This window comes from Cariama cristata, unplaced genomic scaffold, assembly GCF_000690535.1.
Source record: "Cariama cristata isolate BGI_N322 unplaced genomic scaffold, ASM69053v1 scaffold19992, whole genome shotgun sequence".
Lineage (NCBI taxonomy): Eukaryota > Metazoa > Chordata > Aves > Cariamiformes > Cariamidae > Cariama > Cariama cristata.
Window position 1 is genome coordinate 11,286 of NW_009605813.1, and position 21,950 is coordinate 33,235.

Below are 21,950 nucleotides of genomic sequence, written 5' to 3' on the forward strand. Positions count from 1 at the left end.
TAAAATTCCAAGTTTAAATGACCTCCACCAGTACTGCAGACCACATTACAACTAAAGTTAAAGATGTATTTGGTAAAGGAGAATGGCTTAGGTGGAACTTTATTTCCATCTTTAAATTATTTTATTTACTATAAAGTCATTGTCAATTGATGCAAGGCCAGGGGTAAAGCACTTTTAAGCTAACTTGATATCTTTGATGAGAATACAAGTCTGGTTGATAAGATAAATAGTATTGCTGTGGTTGACTTTAAGATCATTGACGCTTAACTTGCACCCCATTTTGAAGAATAAACAAGGCAGCAAAAATTCAACGTGACCTCTGTTAAAAGGATTAAAAGGAATTTATTCAAAGTTTTAGAAAGAAAATTAGTTGGGGAATCGTCACCAAGTGGATGTGTTTCTAATCGGGACATGCAAAAATCAGTGTTTGGCTCTTTTTTGTTTAGTATTTACATCAGATACCTGAAAAAAAAATAGCATGATCACTGGTGAAATTGCCAAGTAAAATAAAAATTGGGGAAACGACCAAATACTGAGGAGACTGTTGATTTGAAGTGACCCTAATCTCTTAGGAAGCCAAACCCATGCCAATGGTATATATTTTAAGGAACAGCCAAATGCCATGGTGTTTCTCTAGGAATAATGTATATGCAGTATAGTTACAGCATGTGGGACTCAAAAAAAACCAGAGCCCATCACTGCCACACTGGGTCCATTGACCAGAATTCAAGAAAAATCATAGAATCATGGAATGGTTTGGGTTGGAAGGGACCTTAAAGATCACCTAGTTCCAGCCCCCCTGCCATGGGCATGGACACCTCCCACCAGACCAGGTTGCTCAAAGCCCCATCCAACCAGGCCTTGAACACTTCCAGGGATGGGGCATCCACAGCTTCTCTGGGCAACCTCTGCCACTGCCTCACCACCCTCACCATGGAGAATTTCTTCCTAATATCTCATCTAAACCTTCCCTCTTCCAGTTTAAAGCCATTGCCCCTTGTCCCATCACTCCATGCTCTTGTAAAAAGTCCCTCCCCAGCTTTCTTGTAGGCTCCTTTAGGTACGGGAAGGCTGCTCTAAGGTCTCCCTGGAGCCTGTTGAAAGGTCAGAGAGATTTCAGAGAGCATCAGTGATAATTATAAACATGGAAAGCATAACTTACAATGGCAGATTCAGGAAGCTTTTTAGTTTTTCAAGGAGATATTGAAGGGACGATTTGATCATAATCTGTCAGTGTTTGCATGTCCCAGGCCTCTGTTTAATACAGGGAAATTGGAAATGATATGATTGGAAGCTGTGGAGGGAATAATTCCGGTACACTCTGACTGAGGGTGATTGCGTAAAGGGAAGTGAAGGCTTTGGTGTAAGTCAGTGCCACGTGGACGTCTGTTCTAGACGTGCCTTTGTCATGGCCTTCCTACATGATATTAAACGAAGTGTTGGCAGATGGTCTGTAAAACGAGTGCGCCTCTTTTCTTTTTTCTTTTTTTCTTCCCCCTCCCCCCTTTTTTAAAAAATAAATTATTGTTGCAAATGGTTTTGGTATACGATGCAAAATTGATAGCCTGTAGAGGGAAAAGAAGTAGGAATCTGAGTGCAGGGTGAATCAAGTTTTAGATCCATTAGCAGAATTATGCAGAGAAACTTGCCTCTTTTCTTCGTGCTTGCTCAGTCATGTAGAAACTCTTTCTTCCATCTCTCTCTTTGTAATAAGAATAAGAAGAAAATTTGAATGGAAAACATGAGGAGTTGCTCTTAATAGCTCTCCACATGTAAGTACGTGGTTGGCAGAACCTTGTTAAAATAACCTTAGGGCACAAAGCCAGACTTTCTGAGCAGCTTACGTATGTAGATTTTGTAACCGTAAGTCAATGTTAAAACATTAAGAACAGAATTTATATGTGTAATGGAAAGATTTGAAGTATGCTTGCTTTTCTTTCCTCTAGCCTGGGAATTTGAAAAAAGAATGTTTTTCACTGAAAAAAAAAAAAAACCAAAACCAAGAGCTGCCCTATGTTTTGTTTTTTAAGATTCTGTTAAGCTGCAAAAATAGCTCTTAGGTAGTTACTTCTCCCTGTGTTGAATCGTATAGGAGGAAAAATATATCCAAAATATTTAGGAAAGAAACTACATTAGTCATGAGGGATGTTGACATCATCATGTCTTTCCCCATCAAGATGTCAAGTTTTAACTCGCTTCATTGCTTGTTGCACTGTCAAGAGTAAGCATGATGCAGAACCAGCCAGTGTTCAAAAGAAGTTGGTATTACTTCTGAGGTTATCTGAGAAATAAATCTAGATAATGATCAAGGTTATACCCTGTGAAGTCAATAGGTCCCCGCTCTTATGAAAGCAATTGTTTAGGCGTGGTTATTTCCTGAGTTTTGTGTCGCATCTACAATAAATTATTTAGGCATGACCATTTTTATAAGAAAACTGGAGTAGTACAAGAAATAAAGTATAGGCTATATGTGCAGATTCTTTTTTGCTACTAAGAAGAAATTAGTTTGATTAAATTAAAATATTAATATTTAATATCAGAATAATTTAATTGATATCACTTTGATCTTCACACCAAAGATCTTGGTTATAAATATCAAATTGGGAGTTGTGTTCCTAGTGAGTTCTGAGGTGATAATTCAGCTCACAGTGTACGTGGGAAGCTTTGCTGCATTTGCAGAGGTGGTAGATTTCTAGTGAGACATTAAAATGTGGTCCCTCCTGCCCAGCTCTGTCGTGGGCTGAGGAAGACTGGAATCGAGTTCTTCTGGAAGAAAGAAGTAGGAAATCTCTCTCAGTAGGTCCAAGTGTGTTTCTCAGGGTACAGCTGTAGTGCCAAGTACATAATGGCTATTGCATACATAGCGTAACTCCGCTTACCCGCTCTGAAACCAGTATTGATGCTGTTTGTTTTGCACAAGATAAATGACCTTTCCACAAGGGGGGAAAAGATCGTGTGGTAAGTGTTGCCTTTCATAAATGTAGCAATCAACAAACTAAACCGCTGGAATAGAGGAATTCCTGCTCATTTTTAGTTTGTGTTGACGTTTTTAGCAACACTGCTTTCCCTAGGGTCTGTTTTCTTTCTTCTAGTTCTTGAGGCTTTCTCAAGAACTAATGGCTTATTTCCTCTCTGGCAGCTAAACTGAGTAGCTTTCCTTTCAGGCTGAGCTGGGAGCAGGGAGTGAGGAGGATCTGTCAAAATGGTGTTTCTAGAGGTAAATAGTGGCAGAATAACAGGGTCCCCTTTTCCTAAGCTTGTATTTCACTTTGTTCTGACCTTCTCTTTTTGTCAGTTAGTGACGTGGTTGGCAGGCTTTTTAGCCTGAGAACCAAAACCTCTGCTTTCAGCTACATCCTTTCCCATCTCTGTTTCAGCAACATCAGCTGTACTGTTGTATCTCTGTACTCAAGTTTTTCTCTGCTTGTACAGAAAACAGAGACAGATTGTGAATTTCTTGTTTTTCTTGGCATTTCATGGCAATTCTATATTGTCCCAAATATGAAGAACCTCCCCCCAAAAAAACCCCCAACTCTAGCAGACAACTTTAAAAAGTTGCTAGGATACTTACCTTTTAGTCATCTACAGTATTCTGAAATACCTATTCCCACTCTCATCTGCCATATAACTTCCAAATCTTACTGTAGTCCTTGGCACAGGTGTCTCGGAGGAGTAACTGCACTAAACTGCCTGTTGTCAGCAGAAGACTCTGTAATGTAGTTTCAATAGATGCTTTATTTTATTCTGTCGCATTTTTCTAGCTGTGTCTTGTTCTCATCTGTATGTATCTGTGTTTATAAATTATCTGTTAAGGAGGCTGAATTACTCTACCTAGCAAGAGCCAAGTCATCATAACTATGGTAATACGCAGTGTGGATCGAGCTGGTGTAGAGTAACTTATAAATGGGGTTGCTTTTCTCCACAGAATTTTTGACATTACTCAGGAATTCCATCTTGTTTTTTCTATTTTATTATTATTTTCAGCATTCGCAGTCTATATACTGTCCTGGGATTAAATGCTTGATCTTACAAGAAAAAATAGCATGCTGTTTACAGGGAAGCAATTTGTAAGTGTTCCAGCAATGTAAAAGACCCTTAAAGTAGGCATACATTAAATTCTGCTCATTTTAAGGCCTTTTTAGATGCCAGATGGGAATAAAGTTTTATTTTAAAGGAGAATTTCCAAGGATATAACAAATCTATACGTGAGCTGGGCCAAATTAAGATCTTTGTACAGATAAAGGATTCACCCTGAGATAATTTCTGTCTGTAGATTCACATGAAACAATGACCTATGCAATCTGTGAGTAGGACCAGCTTCAGGATGCTTTCCCCACTGCTCCAGCCAGAGAAGTTCCAAGGGATAAAAGCTTTGAAAAAACTTTGAGCAAGTCAGCATAGCTGTGACATGCTTTGCTGCCCCGCAGCTTGCATGCAGATAAGCAACCAAAGTCTAGCTCTTAACTTTTAAAATTTCAGAATAATTTAGTTCACAACACAAAAAAAGGAACATACCCTCATCCAGATATTGGATTCTAAGACACATATAAGATTAATGGCTTTCTGTATCAATGCTGTATGTTGAATTTGCATCTGATTCAGCTAGAGTTTCATGTAGGAAGGGTTTTACTTGTTTATTGATGAAACGAACCTGTCAAGGAGTTAACAGTTATATGTTAGAGATACAGATGGATAATAATACCTGTTATATTGCTTAACATTCAGATTAAAAATCTACATCAAGTAACTACTTGTTTCTCTGAGTGTTGAAAAGAAGACTCAAATGTTACGCTGCTGTTACTGTAATCTGCTGCTAAATGCTGTAATGTGTTGGTGAAATCAAAGTTAATTATCTGCTACATTACTTTAATAGACACACACTGATTTAATTTGGTTTTAAGGTTTAATGAAGAAACTAGAAGAGGAGATGAATTTCAATTCATACCTGGTTACTGAAAAACTACCTAGAGAGCTTGAAAGTAAGAAAAATTCAGCATATTTCTTGCAAAAGGTGGTTGCAGAGCCAGCTATGAGTCAATCTGATCTCAATGTACTCGAAATCAAGGTAAGCTGACCAAGGTCACACTTAATTTTTGTTCCGTAGCATAGTCTAAGCTTCTTGTACACTTTAGTTTTCTCATCTTTACTTTATATCCTTGAGAAAATGTTTAATTCCCAAAGGAACATCCCTTCAATTGTAAAGCAAAAGAAGATGTGTTAATCACTAAGTGCAAACTCTCAGGTGTGTTTTTTTTAAAAAAAAAAACACCACAAAACAAACAAACAAAAAACCAAACCAAAACCAAGTGCATCCTTAAATGCTATTTAGAAAATTGTGTTAGCAATTTGCTATGGTCTGAGCAGAGATGTTAATTTAGCACTAAATGTTTGATTTTTCTTCTCTTCAGATTACACTTGTTTTAAACTTTCACTGACCTCAAGGGAGTTTATACCAACATGTAGAGAGTGTTTATGGAGTGGCAAACAACATTCTTTGAGGGATATATCTTCACAATATCATGTCTTAATCAATGTGCAGTGGCTCAGAACTCCTTAGTGTTTGGAACAGGTCTGCATCGTTTGTTTTAGTTGGTAAGGCCAAAGGAAATTTGGGGATCAAATACTTGATCTACCTTTCTAGAATTTTTCAGAAATTAAAAGCAAATGGTATTAGAATGAGCAAAAATCCTTATTTGTAGTATATATCCAAAATGGGATTTGTTGCCATGGAAGTACATTTATGTATTTCACTCAATGATGTTTTCATATTTGCATAATCCTAAATGAAAGGTTAAATACATAATATTATGTTCTAGAAGAATTTAGAGGACTGCTAATTATTAGTGTTCCTATTGATGATGCTGAAGATTTACAACAATGTTAGCTAGGGTAGGAGGACTAGTCCTACATACTACTAGGTACACTCTTCAGTCTAAATGTCTTCTCCTGGTTGGTTTTTAATATTCCTAGGATCTCCAATTCAGGCTTTGCTGTGAAATATAGATAATGAGGAAACAGAGTATTTGTAATAGGTCAGAGAATGATTTACCCATGGGCGTGAGGACTGCCATCCACCATTCCTCTGTCTTGAAGCAGAGAGAGGTTCAGCAACTCCATCAACATCGTAGTGACCTGTGCATTCACACACAGAACGTGCCAAAGTAATGTAATAAAGAAGTGCCCACAGGTTTTTTTGGATCAGATGAGACTCAGCAGTCAAGTGTCATCAAGAATGCATTCTTAAGGTTAAGACTACTTTTTACAAAAGTAAAATCAGTGACAGCCCAATGCCAGTTTGGAGTCTGATTGTTATACTTTTAAGGATGACATCATTATTAAATGGTAGAGTAGGTCTGAAATAATAAACTAGCTCTGTGATTCGGCCTCTACTTTCCTCGTTTATTTCTTCTAATCAAAACGGTATTTGTAGTTGCAGTTACTTCTTTCAGGCATACTTGAAGCTCTGTTTTGTACCTTTCTTTTCCAAGAATAGTGTTGGGTTTTTGGCAATGTTTAAAAAAGCTTCAAGTTTGTTTTTTTTTTTCTTTCTTTCTCCATGAGGTCACCTTTTAATTTGTTATATTTTGGAAGTACGTTCTTCTTAATAGATAATAAAAACATGTCATATACTTGGTTGTTATCACAGCATGGCCTTAGCGTTTGTTTTTTTTTTTTTTCAGTCAGCCTTCTGTTAACTCAATGCCTTAAAAAGGAGCTGACTTGCACTAAGCATGCTATTATCATGCATTTTATAATATATAAACCAGGAATTTATTCACAGAAGGGAATTCTTATGCCATCTTCAAATTCAAGCCTGCTCTACCACTAATAGCTTTTGTAAAGGAATAGAATTTAAAGGAGATAATTTTTTTTCAGGTGTTGGAGTATTTTTAGTCCTATTGAGCACTTTATTTGAAATACTTAGCTTTCAAAGTACACGGATATTCCTAACAGAAATGGTAGGGTAATGCCTAGCACTGTACCTGCATTATGTTTTGACTTCATTGGATTTCAGCACATATTTACACTGCTTGCTTATCAGCACTCATCTAGTTAGCAGAGAATTAAAGGAAGGTTACTAGGGCTATAGTTTCCATGGCTGATGAGAGTCCCAGGGTAGCATTAAGTCAGGACTGGAAAAGCTGCAATCAGTACAGTGGTGTAGCTGTGAGTTTCCAGGTGCAGTAGGCTCTGAAGCTTCAGGCAGAATGAAGATCACAGTTTGAGACTATGGGCAAACAAGTGCATTTTGCAGCAGTAGAAAGAAGATGCCACAGAGCTGGAATATGATGATCTGAGACTCTTCAAAGTATTGAAGAAATTTGATATCACTTAGTCTTTATTTGCTCCCCTTTAAACTTCTGATAAATGGTAGAGTGAAAAGGAATTTTAGTTAATATTGATAAAATTACATTTTTCATGTAGTACGTAACAATATCAGTCTTTTTTCTGTCTGTACCAATTCCCATGCATTTTCTGTCCACATACACCAGTTTACTTCATTTTCAGGGCCAACGTCATGCTTCTGCCTTATCATAAAGGCACAGAACTGGAAATCCAATAACTTAGCCTCTTCCTGGCCAATACTTAGTGACTCATTGAGGTTTTTGGGTTTGTTTCTCTGTTTTAAAAGTGGAACTAGCTGGATTGTAAATCTGGTTTGCAAAGCATTTAATTCTTGGAGAAGACAAAGAAGTAAACTCCATTTCCTTAGTTTCCTTAGTTTTCTATTCTGTCTTGCAGATAAATGAAGTAAATGCACAAATGAATCAGCTTATTGAGAAAAGAATGATGAAGTATGAGCCAATTGATAGTAAATTTTCTGTGTATCGTCAACAGGTAAGAAGGAACAAAGCATTTTTTAAGCAGAAGCAGTAGAGCAATTTCAGTCACTGATTGTTTTACATACTGATTTTTTTTCTTTAATTTATTTAGCATAAATCAGTAGAAATACATAATAATGGAGGACAAAAAGAAAATAAATAGCTATTGAACCTATGTATGATTAGGGCTGAGTCAAACAATTGCTTTCAGTCGTGTTGGTGAGTTTGTATTGACTGCTGTCCTTAGGCTATTAGGTGTTGCCCTTCAGCTGCATCACAATAATTCTGGGAGGATCATTTTGGAGGAGCTGTTTTGGTAAAGCTCCAGCTGTGGACAGATTCTTAAAAGGCAGCATGTGGGCTGACTGCTACAGTCAGACCTGGATGCAAGGCTTGCTTTCAGTTATATCCCTTGCTTGTGTTTGACCACATCCTATTTTTCCCCACTACATCTATTAAGAAGGTATTCTTTGATTTTTCATCCTGAAGCTATAAAATAGTCTTTCTATAAAATAGACTGTCTGGTCTAGTCTTAGTATATTCACAAGTTATAAAAAGGATTTATGAACTCTGAGATTTTCAGAGCTTATGCAGAAATGTAAGTGCTTTCTTTTCCAGGCAACCTGTACCGCTGCTAATTTTATTGAAGATTTTCATGATGATGCTTATGGTGATGGTTTAAAAAATAAAAGGGCTTAAGTAAAATCTATCAGTGGGAGGAAAAAAATTGTGATGAAATGTATACTGCAGTTCAATCACATATGCAATATGAAACGCACCATTTTGTTTTGTAAGAGGTGCTCTTCTTCCCAAAAGAAAGGCCCGCTACATAATGTGCTGATACCAAAGATTGACCGGCTTGTGATGTAATTGTGTTCAATGGAGGAACCACTCCCAGAGTTCAGGTTGCTGCTGTGAGTTGAAAGCATATGGTGGTCTTTGCTTTGTTCTGCTAGGGACTGGCTTTTGCTTCACAAAATAATTGTGTGTATTGTACCGCAATTTGTCACTGCAGATATTTCACGAAGCAAAGAGCTGAGACACTACCCCAGCAGAATTCTGTTAGATCTATTTTTAGAAATAAAGCTGGTCCTTTTAACCTAGTGTGAGAAAGCCAGTGTGTATTTTGCTTCATTTTTTCATAAGTTTTCCCTTTCATATGAAGAAACCAACCGTGCCTCCAAATTCATGCGCATGCATCTAAATTAATGTGTTGTGTTGTTTTAAAATATATTGAAATAGTATACTTTGGCAAGATAAAAATGCCCTTTTTTTTTCCTGAGCTAATGCATACTTATGTTCCCAAATCTGTTAGCTGCTGGTCAAATGTTAGGTACTATTAAATATTCTGTCTTGTAGAAAATATTATTTTTTAAATGCTTTATCTTCTAGACTCAAAAAATCTGTAATCTACGCTATTTCTGTACTGTATTGCTTTATTCGTCATCTTCTAGCTATTTGCCAAGATTTAGTGGCTTGGTTCTGCTGTTAGTATAACATATTTCTGTAGGTTGGAGTAGGTTGGAGTTATAAAAAATCTGTATTATGACACTTGTGAAATCTTGGATAACTTTCCAGTTAAGCCATGTTGATGTACCTTACATATGCACAAAAAGGGACTAAGTAGAAGCAGCTAAAATGCCTACCTTTTCTTCAATGAAAATGAAAAAATGAGGTGAAGAAATGTAAATCTAAAATGTAAAATACGTCAGCATGAATCTGGGAAAAAAGGGTATGCTTGAAAGCGTACTGAAGAAAGTTGGGAGTCTGCAATCAACTTCAATGAGGTTGTGGTTTAACCCACTGTATATAATGGGCAATCGATGCTTTTTTCTTTGCTCATATTTCTTAATGAAAATCCATTTCTGACAGTTAAAATGTGGTTTCAGTGGTGCAATGCTTGAAATTTAATGAATTACATTTCACTAATGATTAAGCAAGGCAATTTTTACTTTACTTGTCCATATGCGTTTTTAATGATCGTGCAGGCATCTATAATTTCCAGGAAAAAGGAAGCCAAGGCAGAAGAACTCCAGGCTGCTAAGGAAGAGATGTCCAGCGCTGAAAGGCAGCTGCAACAGAAGACCAGTCAGGCCCATGAGTTAGAAGGCTCTGAAGTTCTGAAAGGGGATGAGGTATGCAATATGGCAGTGGATATAAGGAAGAGGAAATTTTTAAGAGGTGGATCAATTTTTGTTAACTCGCAATTTCCTTTTAACTTTACATTGCAATAACTGCTTCTACAGTATCTTATCCATTTTTATAGTATGTTGTCAAACTATGTGGCCTCAGGATTGCAACAGATTGGCGTCTGGTTTTTTATGCACATTTTTTTGTCATCAAATTCCAGAATTAACATATTTGAAGACTTTTTTTTTTAATGTGCAGATGGTACAATGCTGTCCGGTGCTTTCAAATGCTTTCCAACACTTATACTGCAACAGTGCTTGATTTGTAGCTATTTTGAAATTATTAATTTCAGTTATTCATGTTGTACCTAATAGATTGCAAGGGATCTGAGGACTTAATGTTGGGCTGTTGTAACATTCCAGACTCTGAATCAAAATAATGTCAATAGCATCACAATGGTGTGGTGGTAAATAACTATCAAAGTCAACAAGACTAAGGAAGGGATTAGGAGTTCAAGTGAAAAGTCATGTAGATTAATTTTATTATTTGATGTATAATAGAAATCTGCATTACTATCCATTCTGTATATGATATATGATCATAAAGCATAATACCAGCAATTATCAGAAATGCAGTTAGTCCTGTTGTATTTATTACCCATGAAAGTTTTTCCTTAAATAAAATTTGCCCAGACCCTCCTGAAGTTTAGCTGCAATACAGACTTTGACTAGCACAGTCAGCGTAGCTCAGGCAAAGTTGTATTTGAAGCTGTACTGGTCAAAGCAGCTTTTTTTTCTTCAAAAGTTTGCAAAGAATAAGGCTGCTGCAGCTGGGTAGTGGTTTGTCAGCAAGATTAATGGACTTTTCTTAAGACAATAATTTTTCTCAGTTTGCAAAAAGCCTACTAAGTGTACTTAGAGGCAGAATCACTAAAGCAAAGAGTATTTTAGCTGCATCATTCTCTGACTTAATATGTGAGGGAATGAAAAGGTACATTGTCTTCATTTGCACTGCCATCATTTATCAAGAGTAACACTCTTAGCTTGATTTTTCTTTGTTTCTGTGCTTTTTTTTTTACATATTACTTAATACAGGGAACGCCCTTTGTAGAAGGAACTCCCTTCCTGATCCCATAGGACATGCCTGCTCCACAAAAATCAGTTTTCTTTTAAAGGAATCTTAAAGAGTAAAGCAAGTATGGAAACTTACGTGTATGTGTACACTCATGTATAAAGGCTTCCTGTGTAATATGGAATCCATGCATATTTCACTTGTGCCTTCTTGCCTTTCTCCTCTTCTGTAAATCAAGATGAAAACTACAGGTAGAAGTAATGGCACAGAGACTTTGAAAAATTATGGTGTTGATTTCTCTTACCATGACATAGTATACGCATTCCATAGGTGTTCCATAGGTAGCAATAATAAGACCACCACTGCATTAGATTTCTCTCCACTACAAGGTTTTCAGCCCCAGTAGGCATGTTGCTAGAGTCTTTGACAACTTCTAAAGTAAAAATAAAAACAGAAAGCAGACAATCTGTGTTTCATGACATGTGATGGGAAAGAAGTGTTTAATTAATCAACAAGAATGCATTACCGAGACAGCAACATATGTTTTACATTCTCTGCAAATGCACTGTAAGGTAAGAAATAATTCATGTTGTGTCTGTTCTTGAGGGGGACAACGTACTCTTATCCATAGAAATTCAAGGAGAACAGGGTAGGAGGGAAACCTTGTAAGGAGGAACCTCCTAACAGGCTTAATAATGACAAATTCAAGTTATTTGTCTGGCACAAGGAAGAGACCCAAGACAGAAAAAAGACAAGACCTCTTTTGAACATAACTTGCATTCCTTTTGTTTAAATATGTTCTGCATATGACTTGAAATCTTTTCAAGTCTTCATTTTGAGGAGTGAAGAACAAGTGATTGAGCACCTTGGACAAAACCATTAGCTTAAAATAAGAAGTGTCTGTCTTTCCATAAGAAGCATTTCCTGTTTTGTAAAATACTTTCTGCACATTGGCCCAAGGAAGCCAGTATTATACAGTCCGTGTCCTGTTCTTGTTTATTACTTCATTAGGTATACTGTAGTGGTACTCACGGGCACCAGGACAAAGCAGCAAAAAGAGTGTTTCCTAGGAAAGGATTTGAATTCTTGATGATTTTGACTGCTTCTTTTTCAAAGGTCACCGTTTCCTCATCTGGAAAATGGAGATAGCGATATTTAATACTTTTGTAAATGTCTGCTGCCAAAAGTGCTGCATAGGACCTTGGTACTATAGTTCTTGTATCTCCTTGAAGTACATTGCAAATGTGTATTACAGAAACAGCCCTGCTTCAGACTCTAGGTTGTGAGAGGGCAGGACTGATAGATGAGACAAATAAGTTGGCAGGGAAGAGGTGTTGAAGCAAAAGTGAAGTGAACAGGTTCTCTCTCATCAGTAAAAGTCTGGGTTCATCATTTGCCGGACAACCTTTTGCTGTAGATTTGTTTCTGATACATTATGCTTTTAAATTTGTATTTTCTGGTTCAGTGCTCTGTTACTCCAGCCTTGAGGCAATACTGAAGGAAATCTTGATTAATGTAGTGGTGAGTCACTGTCGCAATACGTTTGCTCAATGGGCACAGAAGAGGCTGTACATTCACACATTGTACATTTAGTTCCTCCATTTTCAAAAAGGAAGAAAGAGGGGGTTTTAACAAATAGCTTTGCTGTCTTAAGTTTAAAATGGGCTTTGAATCCTGCCATGTTTACCTGTCGAAATGCTACAGTTAAATCAAAGAATTCTTTTTCTCCTATACCCACTGTTTCTCATCTTCTCTTTGTCTTGTTTTGCTGTATCCTCTTACATCATGGCACTCTCAAGACTTGGCAATCAAAGAACCAGAACTTCCTAGCCTGTGCTCCCATACCAGTATTTGGATCTCCAGCTGAGGTCTTCTTAGCAATCCATTCACCAAAAGGTCAATCCTGGCTTATGTTTTTAGGTGCTAGTGTTTTGCTTTCTTCTATAGTCACAAAAAGGAACGTTACAGCATTCCACTTGCTTCAAGACATTGTACAACTAGATAGAACTTAGAAGAAACAGCAGGGAATAACCGATTCATTTACATCAAATACAAAAATGTAGGAAGAAATTGTCTGCTTCAGGGATTATGAAATCTTTTTGAGTACTTCAAAGTACAATGAGCATGGGGCAAAGTTGGCAAGCTCCTAGCTGCAGCTGTCAGATCCTGAAAATTAGGGAATCAAATGTTGACACTTAGAAGGCTAGATGGTTCAATTACAAGTGATCCTAGGTAAAGCTGAGATATTTTTAGCTCTTTACACAACGCATTGTACTTTTCAGAGTTCAACATAGGGCCCCAAGAACCTAGACTTTCCCAAGGTATCAGAATAGAATAGTATCATGGCTGAGCTTAGCTACAGTAGTTGAAATGAATATGGTTTTGAGAATATGGCATAGAAAGTCCTGTTAGTTTGTTAAAAGATACGTGAGGTTTGCATATTCATTTAAGGAGTTTAATTTTTTTCATACAAAAGCTCATCCGTGCCTACCTGCCCCCTGGTAAAACAACAGAGAAAATGTTTCAATTTGCAAACAGAGGAAACAGTCAGTCTTGGGCCATAGATCTTGTCACTGTTCCTCCAAAACTGTCGAGTCTGTCTGAATCCACCAGAAACAGTTATTGAGCTCCAAACGAGGTGGATGGACTTTTAAGAGAGTAACTATAAAGGAGCTCACAACTCAAACATGAAATGGTTTAAGCCAGGACCCCGGGTATATTATCCTATCAGTTTGCTGAATCTTTCTCTTTTCACTCAGGTTCTAGGTACAGTTATATTCCAGTCTGGCAAAGGCTCCTTAGACGTGAAAATGGGAGAGCAGCTGGGAGTCAGGTTGTGAGAACAAAAGTGGCAAATCTCTTGGATTCGTACAGAAGCCGGCAGCCTTTTGCTGTAAGAAGTTAACCATCGTTTAAGCCAAATGTATGCAGTGATTCAGACAAAGCTGAACTGAACGGAATGCTCTTTCAGCACCCACTGGCATGAATAAATCATGAATTTTATTGATCCGTGCATTTTCAGTGATAACTGAAAATGGTTTTTCATTATAAATATTCCGATTGATCTAAATTATTAGTAATGGCTACTTTAATACTTCTTTCCTGACCAGAAGCAAGCACTCCTAGAAGAGATATCCTACTTAATGCGAAGGAAGAATTTTCCTGATTGATCTGTCCAATGAGCAGGCTGTGGGGTACTTTCATTTTAATAGATTGAGGCAATACTGCTCGCATCTTTTAAAAGTTTGTCCTTCTATATATGATTTATTAACCGTATCTGACAGTGGCTGTACTAGCTTAAATTTAGAGCCTCTTAGGAAAAAAATACTGAAAATCTGTTATGATCAGGAACTTTTCCTAACTGAATTTTAATACTTTGGATAGTCTGTATCCCGTTAATTGGTCTAGTTAGAAAATTAAAACATCTGTTCCTCAATTCTTAATAAAAATAGAGACAGTCAGCTAAGATTTTCTGCAATTATTGTGCTTATGGAAATAATTTTATTAACAAAACTTTTTATTTGGAACCTTCTTTCGATTATGCATTTCAGAAAGAAATCTTTATTTTTTTTACAATTAATACTTTATTTTCTGTAGTAGTTTTGTATGAAGAATATTTTGATTACTATAACACATTCAAAGTGATACAGTAATCCAGAAAATACTATTTTTAAAGATTTGACTCGAAAGTGAGGGATTAATCTGGGATTTGTTCTTTTCTGAAAACAAGCTTATCCATTTTCACCTTTAATTATAATCTTGGAATAAGAACCTTGTGAAAACTTCACATGGGGCAAATGTTAGTTTTAAGGAGATGGAATGATGGGCTTATAGTGGAAGCGTAGGACTAAGCATGAGAGGAGCTGGGCTTTGATCCCAGTTCAGCAGTGCACTGAAGCATACGGTCAATGTGCTTGCGTTCTTTCCTGGAGAGGGGTAACCTGCCAGACCCTGTATGGTCCTGGAAAAGCCATTTTAATAGCCGTGATTCGATTTTGTTGCATTTAGAATTGTCATAATACTTAATTACTTCACAAAAGTGTGGTAAAACTTAATCTGGTGATAGCAGTCTCTTTCAGATTGTAATAAGTGGAGAAGCATAAAGTACTACCATTGCTGGATTCTTTCAATAAAAATGGAACATAATGCAGGAAATCTGCCCAGGGATGCTGGATACCTGCGTGCTGCAGGACATTATATGAGAGATCAAAGTCCAGTTTTCATTCACTCTGTTTCATAATCTAGATTCCACGCTTGTTATGTTACAGTCACTCATAAAAATAGCCAAGTGAAAAAGCCTAATCTTTCTTTGCTTTCATTTGGATAGCTTTTATGTCTCAGGGGGCTCTGACTCGGCTAGCAAACATGGGTCTCCAGCGTTGTTTACTTTAACTGCTAACTCAGTGCCAGCATTTGGTTCTTGTCCAGTCATTTAATCTTTGAAGCTTAAATAACTATTTGTGTTAAGTTGTTTGAGAAAGACAAGCTTACTAGTGGACATAGCCTTGAATGGTACATCACTGCGGGCACTGACAGATCCATGGGAATTCTGTAGGTTGAGCCTGCTGAGTTTCTACGCAGGGAGCAGTTGACCTGGTCTATGGGAAAATGCCACTGCTCAAAAATGGATTCCTTTTGGTTAGTTAACTTTAAAGTGATATGGCTAGACAATGTTATTCTTTTGTGAACTATTCAAATGACCTTTTACTGCAGTAAAATACAATGTTTTATAGCATTTTAAAGGCTTGATTTTTTTTCATCTACATATGGATGGGAGCATGAGATGTATAAAGCTTCAGAAGTAATGCTTACACAAATGAAAGCACTGGTATTTTATAAGAAGCTTATTTTTAATTTTTGGAAACCTACGGAATGGTTCTCAGCTTTTAGGCTGAAGAAACCTAAGATCCCTACAAGCTGCTGATTTAAGTGGAGTCAAATCTAATGACTCCAGCTCTGAATTTGGCCCTGGATCTAAAGAAGCCTTCAGTTAGTGAGATTTTGAGGGGCTAATCTCTGCTGCTTTTGGAGTAGATGAAGTGTTTTGAAAATTCTGCCAGACTGTTGATTGATTTTCTACAGATATTATCATTTTGCTACCATTGTTTATATCTTGTTTTACCTTGTTTGCTGCAATAAAAGCTATGTGAAAGGTTCAGTTTGCTTTTAAAAAGCCAGAGAATGCGAGGAGATTGAGGGGAGACCTTAATCGCCCTCTACAACGACCTGAAAGGAGGTTGTAGCGAGGTAGGGGCTGGTCTCTTATCCCCGGTAACTAGCGACAGGACAAGAGGAAACGGTCTCAAGTTGTGCCAGGGGGGGATCAGGCTGGACATTAGAAAGAACTTCTTCACTGTAAGAGTCGTTAGGCATTGGAACGGGCTCCCCAGGGAGGTGGTGGAGTCGCCATCCCTGGAGGTGTTCAAAAAACGTTTAGATGTGGCGCTTCACGACATGTTTTAGTGGGTTTAGTGGGCATGGTGGCATCGGGTACACGGTTGGACTTGATGATCTTTGAGGTCTCTTCCAACCATAATGATTCTATGATGCTATGAAAGATAGACGTCCATCTCCTAAAATGAATAGGTTTTGCTTGTCAATGTGAGCAACTTGTAGTTCATTTTGGATGAAATTTCTATCATATAGTCCTAACTTAATCAACTAATAATAGAACATTGGTGGAATCAGTTCTTTAATCAACAAGATCCTTTGACTTCTGTTGTAAAATACATTATGCTTTGAATATTGAATATGCAAATACTCTACCTCCCACTCGAGCTAATTTCAAGACCTTAAAAGTAGCTATAGAAGTGAAGAGAATAATAATTTGCTTTTCATCCTGGAATAAACTGACAGAAAATTGTTCAGATTTGATAGCTGTATGTGGTGACATACTAAGTAAGTTTAATCCTTTACATCATTCTTTACTATATTCCACTGGTCAAACGAAGTATCTCAGGAACTACTTGATCAAGACAGACAACTGTGCTTCCCTTACATTTTCCTCAGTTGGAGAGATTGTATTTATACTTTTGTAATCTCCTGAAAATCACAGAAACCTTGGTATTGTCTACACAAGTAAAATAAGAAAAAAGGCTTTTGTACTAACTAAGAGGACATACTTGAATTTGCTATGAAAAAGAGTTAATTCTGGTAACACTATATAAAGTGTGCCAATAATATAAGACAGCTAGTACGACAGTAAGAGAACTGCCTCCGCTGTGCCGTGCTGTGGCTTAGGTGACCTTGTCTATCCTTGTCCTAGGTAGTACGCACAATGTAAAATGCTATTCCAAAGCCACACAGTCCAATCTGCATAGAGCACATTGAGTAATTTGTGGGTTTGTTCTTTCACCAAAAACGTTTATAGCTTTTGGCTTTAAAAATAGTTCTGGAGCATAGCAAGAGAGAAGCAGCTTTGGCCTAGATATTGCACAGGATGGCAGATGAACAGGGTTGATTTCATTTTGGGCATTTTGCCCAGGAAACTTTTTATAGAACATACGGTTACTCTGGGGGTTCTGCGGCTGTGGTCACACTGGGTTTTTTGGAGTTATTCTTTAGAAGGGAGAGGCATAATTTTGCAAAAAGAAAAATTAATGTAAATTTCAAAATCTAAGTTCTTTTATGCTTGAGTTTTAAACATGTATCAGTGGTAGTGGGACTCCTATTTTCTCCTCGGGGCTGCCTGTTTTAAGCTCGCTCTGCACACACTGAACCCCTCCTTGTCGAGGAACATTCTGAAGCCTGTTCTTACATCATTCGCTCTAATAAATTTTATTTGGTTTCCTTCTCTGGATCTGAATGCATTTTTGAGCTGTGACTGGCATTTGCCTCATAGCCCTCACGTAAAAATATAAGAATAAGAGCTAAGCCTGTTTGACAGATGGAAAACATTAAGACAAAGAAAAATATTACATGTTTGTTTCAACACCTTGTATTTCATATCTGTTACAAATTGAGCACACGCAGATTCAGATGTAAATTAGCTAAGGCTGTTGATCTGTAAGGATATGTATTATTTTACTTAGTCTTTAATAAAAATATAAATTCTCCGTTACTTTAGATTTTGAGTGAAACAGATACTGCATTTCTCTGTTTCTATGCAAGGACTCTGCTTTTATTTTCCTGTTTTTAAAAACTTAGTGGGCGATATCATTTAGGTCTGCAAGAGTCAAGGAAAAAGAACAACAGATTTTAACTATTGAGAACTAGCGTTTAAAAAAAAAAGATGGTCTTTTCCCACACCACCTTCTCTTCCTGTTTTTCTGCACTTTCTTGTCATGTTTCTTGGTCTGCAGAGCTTTCTGGGGCTGCGCACTCCTGATCTGGTGCTCTGTTACAAGTGCAAATTACTATTAGATTAACTTTTTTATTATCCATGATTCTCACAACATTTTGCAAAGAGTAATTACTTTTCCATCTGTCAAATGGTGGTGAGCAGAACTGAATGAGCTCACTATGCCAAAGGAGTGAGCTGGACAGAAAGCAATAGAGCTGGTTTTCTTGATCTCACTTGGTGAACAAATGCAGAGTGGAGAATAAATAGACCCTGGGAATCCTGAATTCCAATCCACTGTTCTAAACACTCAATCTTCAATATGCAGTCCAAATAGGATAATTACATTTTATCTAGCAACAGTTGGTGATATGGCCCTTTTTCACTTTAAGTTAAATGCTATTTCTATTCTCTCTCTTTCCAGTTTAAACACTATGTTAATAAGCTCCGGAGCAAGAACACATTTTATAAAAAGAAGCGACTGGAAATAGCAGAAATTACAGCTGAGTATGGTATCCTCCAGAGGACAGAAGAACTTCTAAAGCAGCGCCACGAGGCTGTTCAGCAGCAGTTGGTAATGCAAGCATTTACTGCTCCCACAGTCCATCACCCCTCCTTCCCTGATAACGGCTAGATAATAAGATGGATGTTGTTTTGTTAGATTTGAATGTCTATCATCCTCAGCTCTCCTGCTGTCATTAGTAAAAGAGTCATTAGGGTATAAAATTTATTTTTGTCTGTTAACTATGCTAAGCTGCTGCACTTCGTGTTCAGCAACTGTTTCTTATAGGCAGTCATGACTGTTCTGCAATTTCTTTTTAGGCTGAGGGGCTTGACCCTGCTTTTTAAAGTCAATGGTAAATCTTCACTAACTCCAGTTAGAGCAAGGCGGGATTCTTAAATTCCTTTTTGGTATCCATATACATAGTAAAGGCTTTGAAAATTATCAACAGCAAGTAAGATTCAAGTTACTGCTGCAAAATATATAGGAATAGTATTTAAAAAAAGAGCAGGCAGGAAGGAAACATTCTAACCCCAGAACGTTTAGAAGAAAATGCATTTCACAGGCCGTGAAAAATGTAAAACTGGATGAACGCTTTTTCCGAGCCAGAACAGCAGGAGAAGGATTTCTGCTATGCATAACTGTAAGCTTTCAGGGAATATACATGCATCCCAAATGCAATATTACTGCTGCAGTATTTTCTTCCAATACCACTATTCTTGTTATCAAAATACTTTAGTTTTATTTATCTTCTCTCTTTTTTTTAATATGTACTTATTTTGCATTTTTAAACATAAAATTAGTTGCCTTATTAAAAGAAAATTGAAAGTGTGAAAATACATGAGATAGACTTTGGAAAGATCCTCGCATAGATGCAGTGGATGATGTGATGCTATTTCAACAGGGCATTCGTTGTTTAACTAAAAACAAAACCAGAACTGCTACCTGGGTAGAAAGAAGCATCTAAGCAGTAGGATCAGGCCTTTTTCTCATGATTGCTCCTCAGCTGGAAGGAAGGTGAATAAACACTTAGAAGTGTTTATTTAGAGCAGGGTAACTAAGGTACACTAGTCATCTCACAGGAAAATCACAGCAGACACAAAGCTCTAGAAGATTTTCTGCGAAGTGGCTACACATGGTCAACAGATTTTGAGTGAAATAGATATTGCATTTCTCTGCTTCTATGCAAGAAGCAGCATAGAAGTCAACAGTACATTCTCATTCAAGTCAACAGTACATTCTCATTCAAGTCAACAGTACATTCTCATTCAAGTCTGAGCTTTTCTAAATGACCTTGTAAAACTACAGAGTTTTGACTTCGTCAGGTTCTTACCACCCGATGCCTAGTGCACGCTTTTTCCCCATTGAATCAAATACACTTTTTCTAGCCCTGGGCGTGACATTCTGTCAAACTACACACTGCTAGTAAGGTCTACAAAATGCTCCCATCGTGGTAGCAGTAGCTTTTAGTAGAGACAACTTTTCTTAAACATAGGGTTGTAAAAGGTTTTTGAGGATAACGGACTTGGAGTTCATAGATATATGGCACTTTTAAGAAGGAATGTTTTGCTTTTTAACAAATTGTGGATGTGTAAATCAACACTTAGCTTTCAGATTTCAGAAAATACCCACCTTACAAACTACTTCATGAGCAAGCATTGCTAAAGGTCATTACATCAACATATAATTAAATGTAAAGTTTATGTAATGTAATGCTAGAATTTGGCAAGATGATGTTAGTATTACTATGATGAATACAATACTAATTTAGTTTTGCTTGACAGTTGTTTAAAAAATAATTAGCTACATCTTCAAATGAAGCATCTGGATTTTACACATTGAGCCTGACCTAAAGCCCAATTTACTTTGCGGAAACTTTCTGTTCATTTCATTGGGCATTGCATGACCAAGTAGTGTATTTACAGGAAGTTGTTATTATCCTACTGTACAGCACTAGACAAAAAGATAGTTTTTCCAGCAGCTAGATTATTAATGACTTTTAAAATAAATTGATTACAGTACTTACCTTTTCTGTTTTCTTACAATATTTTGGCTCTGTGAAGGAATTAGCTATGTTACTTGATTAGTGGACTCACATTCAGCATTTATTTTTTTGTGTCTGCAGCAAGCTATTGAAGACAAGAAAGGCATTTCTGGATATAGTTACACCCAGGAGGAGCTGGAAAGAGTATCTGCAGTAAAGAGTGAAATGGATGAAATGAAAGGCCGGACACTAGATAACATGTCTGAAATGGTGATTTTTGTCTTAAACTGTAGTATTTCCTCAATTTGAATGTCTGGTTCCTCAGCATATAAAACCAAGTTTTTAATATTTGGGGGGGTGGTGGTGTTAATTTTCTTTTCATGTACAAAGAAGAAATTTAGAATTATGAAAAAAATAATTCCTCAAATAAATCCTACTTTCCTTCCCTTCAGAAACATTAGGGATATCGAGTCTTGTCATCTTTGGTTTTTTACTTTTTTTGTGATTTCAGAAGTGATTTCATATTTGTTCTTGCACACAATTTGAAAAAGATGAATGGTTTGAATCTTCAACAGAATCTTTTTCTAAAATGTTTGTAAATGGAGTTAAGTATCTGTTAAAAAAATACTTAACATGCCTAAAGAGCTAAATATCTTGTCTTTTTCTCTATAGCCTAATTTTCAATTGCCCTTAGAGCTGTCATGTTTTAATTTAACTTCCCACATAGCCACAGAAACAAGACAGAACTTGAATTTCTAATTTGAAAATATTACAAAAATGCAAAAAACAAAATAGCATTCTTTGAAATCATTAGGGCACTTGTAAAATAAAGTTGTATAATTAAAACAGAATGAGTCTCAAATAGAAGGCTGGATCACGTTTGAATTTTCAGTGTAAATATTTTAAAGTGACTCTGGTTTAGCATTTTCAAAGTTTATTTAACCTATGCAGGTTTTTTGTTTGGTTGGTTTTTTAAGGATTTCTTCCTTTTTCACAGTCCACCTCTTTGCAACGCCTTCATTTTCCCCTATTCCTTAAGCTCTTTAGGTGTCTGTCACATAGGCTGTCTTCTGGAGTTCTCTGTGATGTTCTCAGTTGAAGCAATGGGAGCAGAATTTGTCTTGTTTGTGGTAATGACTCCACTGCAAGAGGGGCTCTTTC

General features: G+C 36.9%; 1 protein-coding gene across 1 annotated transcript in view; it reads left to right on the plus strand.

Annotated features, from left to right (window-relative positions):
• The window catches only part of IFT81 (intraflagellar transport 81), a 43,726-nt gene that overhangs the window by 11,279 nt on the left and 10,497 nt on the right, over positions 1 to 21,950 (plus strand). The window contains exons 8-12 of the mRNA XM_009696141.1: positions 4,902 to 5,065; positions 7,744 to 7,839; positions 9,812 to 9,958; positions 18,728 to 18,877; positions 20,931 to 21,059. Coding sequence (XP_009694443.1) covers positions 4,902 to 5,065; positions 7,744 to 7,839; positions 9,812 to 9,958; positions 18,728 to 18,877; positions 20,931 to 21,059 — 686 coding nt within the window. The remainder of the gene's footprint in view (positions 1 to 4,901; positions 5,066 to 7,743; positions 7,840 to 9,811; positions 9,959 to 18,727; positions 18,878 to 20,930; positions 21,060 to 21,950) is intronic.